The sequence below is a fragment of the Colletes latitarsis genome, chromosome 2 (genome assembly GCF_051014445.1).
Source record: "Colletes latitarsis isolate SP2378_abdomen chromosome 2, iyColLati1, whole genome shotgun sequence".
In the NCBI taxonomy this organism is placed as follows: Eukaryota; Metazoa; Arthropoda; class Insecta; order Hymenoptera; family Colletidae; genus Colletes; species Colletes latitarsis.
Genome location: NC_135135.1, coordinates 29,989,311 through 30,000,000, shown reverse-complemented (window position 1 = coordinate 30,000,000; position 10,690 = coordinate 29,989,311). Strand labels below are relative to the sequence as shown.

General features: G+C 40.5%; 1 protein-coding gene across 6 annotated transcripts in view; it reads left to right on the top strand.

The window, feature by feature from the left end:
- The window catches only part of Ipk1 (Inositol phosphate kinase 1), a 70,166-nt gene that overhangs the window by 54,370 nt on the left and 5,106 nt on the right, over positions 1–10,690 (top strand). For all 6 annotated transcript variants that reach the window (XM_076783088.1, XM_076783089.1, XM_076783091.1 and 3 more), the window contains 2 exons: positions 3,678–3,885; positions 9,423–9,627. In XM_076783088.1, coding sequence (XP_076639203.1) covers positions 3,694–3,885; positions 9,423–9,627 — 397 coding nt within the window. In that variant the 5' untranslated portion in view covers positions 3,678–3,693. The remainder of the gene's footprint in view (positions 1–3,677; positions 3,886–9,422; positions 9,628–10,690) is intronic.

The following is a 10,690-nucleotide window of genomic DNA, read 5'->3' as shown; positions in this document are numbered from 1 at the left end:
TTCTACATACGTATTCAACGCAGCATTCGTAACCTCCGGTAGGTCGTACATCCAACTAATACGCGGCGTGAATCACTCTAGTTTACCGCCTTAAATAACTCTCTTGCTTCTGATGTTACGGAAACAGTATTTCTACTGGTATTTTGGAAAAAAACAACATATTTTCACATTTGCGAGGTGTATTCGTAAAGTCTATTCTTTTTTCCAAGCATCGCATGTATGTATGTACATTTGAAAAATTAAGGACTAATTTGTTCAAAAACATCGGTATTGTTGTTTATTCGGCACAATTTACAATATTATATTACACTAGGTAACTTAGAGTGGAATATATCTATACTAACCTAAATTGGATACCAATCGCATAGATACGAAAAGTTGAGTGGATTTGTAGATGATGTAATGAATATTTCTAGCGATGTGTACATATTTCTTTTTCGGATAAAGGATCATTTCATCTTTACATTGACGGAAAGAGCATAATGCGATAGATATAATCGTATCGCGTGTTTAGAAGCTTGAAAATAGAACTGGTGTAAAATTACGTCTGATAGGCAGGAAAACACTCGTATAAACATGTTTGACTGCGTCGGCGGCAGCAATTTCAGGCATTCCTTCGAACCTATTCAACTGATATGAAATGTAATACGTTTGTTTGTTTGTTTGTTTGTGTCGCTTCAGCCGGTAATCAATGGCAGCCAACACAGAATTATTCGATGAAATTTCGATGGTCACAATTCCATGTATGTATGTACCTTTCGTCACGCTTCGCTCAATTTATAATAATTCATTTTTACCGTTGCAAAATATCAATAGTAGCAATTTTTAAATTACTAGAAACCACCAATATTTCTTGGAATATTTTCGAAAAGATTAATCAAGCGCCACGATGTCTTGAACCCCACAGTCTTTTTCTCGTCGATCTTTCGAATCTGTGAAATGTCGGAAATTTGAGAAAAGATAATCGCGTAATCACTCGGTCATTGTATGATTTGATTGGGCGTACACATATCGTTAGCTGGTTCGGAGTTGCATAATAATATCGATGCGCTGCACGATCGTATACGTACGTGTTCGTTCCTGCTCGCGCGTACGGTCAGGATCGGACATGTTCGTTCATGTTTGCGCATGCGCGCCGTGCTCTTTCCATCTTCCAGGCTTCGACGTACAACGAAGCGTATAACGAGATAACTGGTCTTCTAACGAGATTATCGCCCGAGAGCACCGACGCTGCCGAGTTTTTCAGCTCACGGCGACAACAAGGGAACAATCACAAGCAAATTGTCTTATAAACCTACTGTCAGTTGTTTCTTTATTTTGTATTATGCTATCGAACCCCTTACAGAGTTACTAGCAACGTTAATATGCAAGATTCGTCCATTACAGGATTACTGTTATTACACATGATAGTCGCATCATGAATTACGTATTCAAGGGAACAGTGTAACAAGATGCAATAAACTACGTACAGGTGGTTCCAAGGATCCCATTCCTAACCTTTTTAACCTCTTAACATTTTTCAAACTTACAGTCCAAAATGCACAAATCTAACCCTTCTAATGGTATATTTTCGTAAAGAAGGTGTCGAAATCTATCAGCGTATAAAGTTTCGGTTAAATCGATGACCCAAAGGTCTTGCTCTCTCCTTGTAAGTAGGTTGCCTAAATATTTTTGCTTAATGTGATGTTTCTCGCAACTACGAGCGAAACGCAAATCCAGTTACTCCTCGCGACGGACCATCAAAATGTACTAATCTTCGTAGCTGCTAAAGTATCGCATAATTTTTTAAAATATACGTCGTTCGTAACACGGTATTTGTTCCCTAAGTCGTTGTTGTTCGTGCTGATATATGAAATTCGACCCGCGGAAGAAAGTTGTTGGTTCTAACCTAGAAGGAGCTCTTAGAAAATACATAACCCCAATCGTGAACCTTTATAATCGAATCGAAATAACAGTAAATGGCTTGGAAATTGTTCGAGAAAGAAAGGCAAAACGTTCGGACCATCTACCATATTCCTTGACAGAAAAAGAAAAATCACAGTCACCATCTCTTGCTGTTCCCCTCTACTTTCCGAGCTTTGCGTTCTCCTTTCTTCATTCGCGATAAAGAAATGTTTTCTTTTTTCTTATACGATGGGACTTTATCTCTTCTAGTTATTTCCGTTGATCGTGTAATATAAAATAAATAAATGAAATAGTAATAGATGTGTGAACAATGTCGACAAATCCAGCGTTAAAAGCAGAAAAAGTTCTTCTTGGAGACGCAGACGAGTTTCTTCTGTCAACTTTCAATTTCTAGTGACAGTCAGCTGCTACGTGAAACGTATTTTTTCCGAGGCTGGTTCTGTGTGCAGTTGTTTGCATTATGGGTTTGCATACGAGTGCGTTCATTAGACGTTTCGAAAGTCAGCGTCTATGGTTCACGGACCTTTTTATGGCCGACGTATATGTATACATAAGTGACTTGATTTCTGTGACTCATCGTTTTGCGCCTGGCATTAGAAACTCGCCTATGTATAAATGGCGTATCGTTAAACGCGTTAGAAAAATGAAATAACTACTTGTAATGGATGTACGTATGTATGTACCTCTTGCCAAGATACGAGTTTATACCCTACGTACATGTATAGTGTGTGTTTTCGCTTGACTCGAGAAACACGTAACAGATATCGGAAAATAATAAAAACTGAAAAAGTTATTTATTAATACATTCAGGCTGTTACGTGTCAATGAAATGTGGTTAGAATTTATCAATCGACAACAATGTCGGGATCACGTCGTTTCGTAATTTCAAGCGTGACCGTCTACGTAATTCTAAACTCGATCGATCGGCATTTGCGTGTTAAAAATTTTCGTTTCCAAATCCTGAGCGACGGCGTGTGGCCTTTGATCAACTTTCAACGGGTTTTATTAACCGCTAATTTCTCGATATGCGTGGTTTTAACGTCGGAAATATTAAAAGAAATTACGATCACAAATTACGGCCCCGCTGAACTTCTTGGAACACAATTATTATGATACAAAAAAATCTTCCAATCCGTTAATTATCGTAAATTAATTCCGTCGATGATACTTGAAAGTTACCTATGTAGTTGGCGATAAAACACAAACGTGTCATTTAGTGAATATTTATTTATTATAGTGGTATTAATTCGTCGACCGAATGCTTTACGAAAAATCTCGATATTTCAAAGTCTGTGCGTATTTATTAACATTTTGTCGATTCACTGTTATTTTTTAACATAATTTAATTACGTTAAATGTATCGTCTCTGGGGTTATAAATGCCTTGTAACAACAGAAACATTTATCAAGCTTCGCTACAGAATTTTGCATTTGGTGCTAATTAATTTCGACGTTGGAGAGTCCTTTCATTGAAATTTGAATGTAATTTCATTGAATAGAAACTAATTTCGTAAATTGAAACTGACTTTTGCAGAAAAATACATTCGATTTATTATATTAATTAACGTTCGATATTTTATTTTTTTATTATTTCTACGCGTCACAATTCTCGATGTTTTTACGGACGTTCGGTCTCGATTAAAATATTACGATCGAAGAAAATATCTGTAAAAGGTGTAATATTATAAAATTAATAATAAGCATTAAGTTTTAATTATTGGAAATTGCACGACTTTTCTTTTTTTTTTTTTAAATATTTATACGTTTTTGCAGGTAGAAAGCTAGCAGAATGAGAATCAACGAAGGAAATCCTGCGGAGACCACTGTGCTTTCTTCAGAATCGATGACCACTTCCACCGGAAGCTCCGGCGACGATTATCCGGCGATTTCAGAGCCTCCCCTGCCTCTCGCAACATTCTCCATCGAGGACTGTGTTTACAGAGGCGAAGGAAATGCTAACGTCGTTATTGCGCTGTCACAAGTAAGTCGATAAACTATGTATGTGCATACGGTTCCCTGCTCGCTACAACACGCAATCGATACTTTTGCCGATCACTTTTGCTCGACACCATCGATCTCGGTAAGAGTTATTCCGATTAACCGACAGAGGAAGTTATTTAGAAAAATAACAGTTGGAAGTTGCGGTAAAAGAAAATGAAAACTGAAAATCCGCCAGCGCGTGTAGGGGTCTTTATTCTGGTTTCGATTCATATAGCAGGGGAGATATGTAATGGTCGATAACAATTTTCTATTATACTGTGAGTTTTTGTTCTCCTGGCAGTCGTCCGTATCCTGTTTCATTCTTTTTTTTTTTTGTATCTGGGTTACGAGGTCTTGGTATGGGACTGATTTCTCTTGGTTTGGCGTGGGTGTTGTCGCTTCTTTTGCAATAGTTTGCTTTTTCGTTGCCCGTTATGCCAGTAAAAATCTGATTCGAGCAACAGATAACGAATAAACGATGGACAATAACTCGTCTGTGTCGGATGAAGGGAGACCACCTCCTCGTTGATGCATACACACACGCAAGCGTACATATAAAATAACCTTATCGTTTATATGTATACTCGTGGCTAAATTCTAACAAATAACACGTACAATTTCATTTTTACTTGTGTACTTGATAGAAATTTTCTAATACATTTTGTTTATCATTTAAGGTATTGGAAACAACACTGACAGAGTGCAAGAATTAAAATTGATTCTCGACATTTACATTCTTTTCTACAAATACTCGTCAAGTATTTCTAAATACAGAATTAGGAAAATATCGATAGTACTAAATATTGCTACGTCTCGTAATGTATTCGTCATCAGCCATGGAGTCCAGGTAGAGACTCGCACCTCCTCCTCCTCGATATTCCTTTCAGGTAGCCGTACTACAGTCGTCGCTTATGAGTAGTGACGCAGTGAAAGAATATCGAGGAGGAGAGAGGATGTGTCCTCAAGCGAGATAAATAGCTGGTTCCTTCACCCTCGACACAATATGAAAACACGAGCGAAACATTAATACCGTCGATATATTTTCACCACACCGTCCATTTTGGAAGTATCTGTTTGCGCGAAACTTTGTTTTTATATTATAAACTGTACTTTGCTGGCATTCGTGTTTGAAATCCAGTCGCACCACTGTTCGTATGTTGTTTGTACCGTTCTTATCTGATCTAGGGTTGTTATCCGATGGACATGGCAGAAGAAAATTCGTGTTGTACAGAGGGTAATCGGGATCGCCGGTTGGCTTGAAAATGGGGAAGGTAGCGATTTTTATCTCGAGCCGAGGCCTATCCACGCATGTGCCGTTCGACGAGGAAAGTGAATGGGATACACCGAGAATGAACGAAACAGATCAATAACGAGCTGGGTCTCGCATTAGATACCCTCCGCGGTTCTAATTTTAATGCAACACGCCACAGGCGCACCGTGTTGCTCGTTGAACCTTCGTGGTCCTCGAGTTTAGCTCAACATGGAATCTTTCCCTTCTACCATTATTTCATTATTTCATTATTTCATCGCAATATGATCAAGCCGATTTTTCTTTCGATTGTTAAGCAGCTACGTCTAACAGAGTCTGTACGTAGAACGTATCAATAATTTTGTTATTCTTTATTTTTCTCTCACTTGAAAGGGTTTTAAGGAAATGTTTTGCCTCGCGGTGTCGATCACTGGTGACCGGAAAGTTTATCGGTGGATATCGGAGCCACAGCACTTTGCGCGTACCTTTTACACATGAGGTGAAATTCTCGTCTGTAGCAGTTATCAAGTTTTACAACACGGTGACTCCCCGGTCCTGTGTATGCGCGCCAAAGCGAGCAAGGGTACGGTTTTTATTCCAGGAATGGACCTTCCACGCTGGGGTCAAGCTTTGCACATGCATAACCGTTCAACGAGGCGAGTGAACGGAATACACCTAGAGCGAGCGAGACTCAGGTTCGCTCGAATAGCCTCGGTAAAAAATATGTTCATTCGGATAGATGAAGAAATATTTTATGCTATGTTTTTTATACCGTCAGTTTGAACGGTAGCTAGTTGGGTGTGAAAGGAACGTAAGAACTTAACCAGATAGTGTGTAGGAAGAATTTTTTGACCAATTTTACGTATACGTACCTTACGTATACTGCCTAACCGAAACCCACTGGTCGAAGGAATGAAACCAGCGCGTGCATGCAACTAGAGAAACTACGCCAGTTGCCTGTACGGGTAAAGTTAAAGAAAATCCGAGTGACCGTTGCCATGGCAAAACTGCAGTTCCAACAGAATCACCGTAGAGAAACGACTTGATAGCCGAAAGAAAGAAAAAACACGCCGTTTGTTGCGAAAGAAAACTGGACCTCGAGCGAGGCAAGAAGAAATAAAAGAAGGACGTTGACTCTGATGCATTTTCCGTGGTCGTTTCTTCTCTGAATTGATAGAAGGGCGAGTTGGGCGTTTGGAGGATGGGTGGAAAAACGTTGCTCGCGCGTGCGTAATTTCTAAATAGTTGAATCATCTAGCTAGCTCCGCGTGCAAGGGCAAGATGGAACATCGTCGTCGAGTCATTTATCCTTAATAACATGCTATAACTCGCATAGGTGGAAATAGGTGTGCGGAAAACCGTGGTAGAAATAGTTAATTAAAAGCATGCGTTAAATTACTAGAAATGTGGCGTGAAAGGGAAGCCGAACGAACGAACCTGTTGGTTTGCGAATTTTCAGACTGGTCGAGGAGTTTGGAAACGATCGACTCCGGTTATCGAACGATTCGGACGCTCCCCGTCCATAATACTTGAACGTTCGTTTAGAATTCGCGGTGTCGTCCATTCAGCGCATAAACATCCGCCTTCGCACTGGCGGCGAATCGTAAATCACTCGTCCTCGCCCACTCTCCGACAATTACGCCTATTTCCTATCTGTCTCGCGAACCTTTATTTTCCGCGCGGCTCGTCAAACTGCAGATAATTACACGGAACCTATCGCGCTTCTATCTAATCGGTTGTAGATCGCGATCCGACGCGGTTGCGCAACATTCCACTCGACGTATTCGTGCAAGTGCACACGGCCAAGTGCAAAAAACCCAACGAAAAAACAAACAGTAGAGGAGGGGGACGGAGTGAATAGTAGACGATGAGCAATCTTAATTATTTGCATAATAAATGAAGCGACGTCAGGAGCTGTTCGTAGTACTCTAACTTTATTGTACGTTATCGAGATTGTTAAAACTATCATAATTCGACCGTCAATTGCATTTTTTATTTTTATTCAAAACTAAAAAGTAAATTTAAACATTGGTAAATAACAACGATGATCTACTCCTGGATGGATGGTATGGGTGGTCCTCTCTTGCCTAAACAGTAACGCTAACTAGTCGGAAATAAATCCACTGGTATTTTATTATTTTTTTCTACAGCATATAGTTGTGTCCGGATAAAAAAGGAAGTTGAAGAAAATAGAGCGATGGTCAGTGAGTGACTGAGCGAGCTAGGTCGCTTTTGCGTCGTCGCGCACGTGTACCGCGCATATACGAGTGGGAGAATAAGAGATATAGTTCGACTGGGTAAAAGAAAGAAAAGGACAAGAAACCGATGGCCGTTGACCTCGACGACTAGATGGAAGGGAGAATTGTTAGGTGGTGGGAAAACTAAGCTGCTTAAGTGGGGATCTGATGAATGATCGATGAACTTTGCATTTCAGAACCGTAGGAGGTTCCGTGGGGGGTAGCTTCGGTGAGTCTAGTCCGTGACGTTTATATCGCCGATTTGGTTCGAATTTTACTCCCAGTACAAACTAAACAGCTACTTTTAGTAAAAGTTTTAATTTTCGTACTCGTACATTTTTTCCTTCATTATTACAGATAAAGAGTTTATATTACCAGATTTTCTGCTACGCGAAAATATGCTTCCTTCGGTTGGTATTGATAGTATCAATTTATTATAAAATAGTATTAAAACTATGTAAACAATGTTAGCTGTTCCAGACTATCGAGCATTTTAATTACTCTTTACTTGTTTCCGGTATATTTAAAAATAATGTACCTATGCTTAGGAACTATTCGATATAAAAATTAATTTTTCCCTGCGACGTCGTTGGAACCCACATACTGTCTTTTAGTAGCTGCATGCATACTTAGGCGAACGTGGGTGACGCACGAGAAACTTGCAGCCACGTCAGCCAACAGACGAGAACAGCCGATATATCGATCGAACGTTTATGAGAAACGACAAGCACCTGAGAAGTTTACATGGACACCAGAAAATCTGATGTTCTAGATTTTATTTTCGCTCGAGTGTGTCGACGTCGCTCTCTTATATTAAGTTTTGATCGATAACCAGTAGCCGATCGGTCGTCGAATTTTTCGTGCGCTTAGTTTGCGGTTAAACATTTCCAAAAATAGAAATACAATTCTGTCGATGAGTACTTGATCGGTGTTGCACGGTGCTGAATACTTGCCAAACGAGTCAAAAGCCAACCTATTAGATTTATCGTGAAAAGGCAAAATTAATTGAAAAAATAGTATTTATACTTTTCGATCTATAAGGAAGGAAAATTGTTCTGTACACCAGTTAAGGAAGATATAAATTATAATTCCTGATCATTGTAAAGCATGCAAAGCGATCTAAGTAGCTACGAAGAGAAAGAAAGCGTGTCGAATAAATTATCTTTTTTCTTTCTCTCTCTCCCTCTCTCTCTGTGAAGAAAAATTTCGATGGTTTAGAACCACTGATTTATACGTACGATACTATACTTTTGTAAAACTAGTATAGACTATCGTGTATTCAGGCGGTGCATGATCCAAAAAAGGTTGGGAAACGCTGGATTAGTCCATAGCCGTAAATAGAAATCAGGAAACAACAAGGTGAACTAACTAACAGGGCGTGTACGTTCTATCGTGCGTCTCTGTGTTATCTTTAAGTTAACAATTTTTCGCACTATTGACCTGCATAATTTCTTGAATCTCACGGGCCATTCATTTGTCCCTGATAATAGATAATCAGCTCTGCCGTGCGGGTATACCGTAATTTGTTGCATTCTGGTCATGCTACCGTGCTTAATGATCGAGTTCACTGTCATAAATAAATAAAAGTTAGAGCGCGCAGCGTAATTCTTTCTTCCGTAATAACCAGCGAGGCCTCGCGTAGCTTTTACAAAATTACATCTCAAGAGATTAAGTTCTTTTTGAAAACACGTCTACTTGTATTATCTCAAGTTGCGACTTGTGAAACTCTTAAAGCACAGGCGAGCGTCGTCGTGAATATTTGAAATTAATAATAACAGATGTTTGATGCGAGCGTTATTGATACAGGAGAATGTTGAACCGTGTGGTAATAACCTCTTCTACTAATAATAGCGAGCCAGCCGATTTACTTGCAGCAAGGCGCAATATTTGTAAAGTGCAGCTGCGATTCTCTTTCGAATGGAATCGTGTTTTTACGTTTCTAATTTTTTTTACAGATTGACACTTTGGTATTTAGTTACTCCGGCAGAGTTTTCTTTATTCGGAATAACGTAGCATGTGTCTTAACCCTGACGCTTTTCCTCTCTGTTTCAGGAGCACAAGGTAATTCGATTCCGGAAGTCGTTGCCGGACGATGTTCCACCGGATGGCGGCAAACAACGCGCCGAACGAGAACTGGAATTCGTCAAGAGCGTAGCTTCCTGCTTTTTAGGCCCGTACGCACAGATCCCCAAGATTCTTCGGTACGACGTGAAAGACATCGCCAGACTTTCGGAAGCCATTCAACCACTTCGACCAGGTAAAAACGTACCCTCGAAAATTCTCTTGCGAACCACGCAGAGATATTCGACGTCGACGGTGCGCTCCTACCTTTTCGTCTAATCGTTTTTAAATCTCTTCGGAACGCGTTCGTGTCTTTTGGAATACTTTTCTATTTAAAGACAAGCCGCAGAAAATACAACACACCTGGTGCTCGTTGCATCGAAAATGATTAGTTTTTGGTAAGCATCGTGACTCCGCTAGACAAGTGTCAAAGTTTCGGTTATATCCAGCACATGGTTTAATTTTCATCGTCGTTCGAAACTAGAATAATCTTTTTCTAAGGACTTGTCGAACGAACGAGCCTCGTATCAGGCGTATCGTAAATTGGATGTACCTTACGAATTCAGTGCAGAATCAGGAAGGCAGAGGTAGTGCGGCACATTGCATCCTGAAAATGTTGAAACGCAGCGATTCAGAATTGATTTCGGGAATGCCTGGGGCCCGTAAACTCGAAAGGGCAACCCGCCACGTGTAAGAAATGCAGATGGTCTCGTTGTTACGAGGAACGACAGGTGTTGGACAGAAGTAACACGAGTCTCTCGTAATCTTGTAACCTTCGTTGACCGTTCGAACAGCTTAGCCTTTTTTCCACCGGCTGCTTCGAGGCTTGCACGCTCCCTTCGATATCTCCCTTCTAACCACCTGTTTTATCAACGTTGGAATTATTTGCTATTTATTGTACCGGTAGCTGAAAACAAAGAAAACAAGGTTGAATACAGTCGACAATGAAGGGCCAACGAAAATTTACGACGTGCATCTCGCGTAGAGGCTACTCCCCAGTCGGGCCACGCGGCAACTGCAGCTGCACGCTCTCGAAAGGATGACGACAGTGTCGCCAGACACTCTCGAGAAGACATTAAACCAGCTCCATACTCGTTCGTGCCTCCACGGAGAGACGTTCACACTTGACACGTGCGATCAGAGTGACTCGTACGAAAAGGGCACGACCCCCGGGGCAACATCCATCCGTCGAGTTCTTCTTCGGGAAAGCTGATGCACGGCCTATCGAATCACCTCCTTTGCCGGCAGGGCTCACTTAA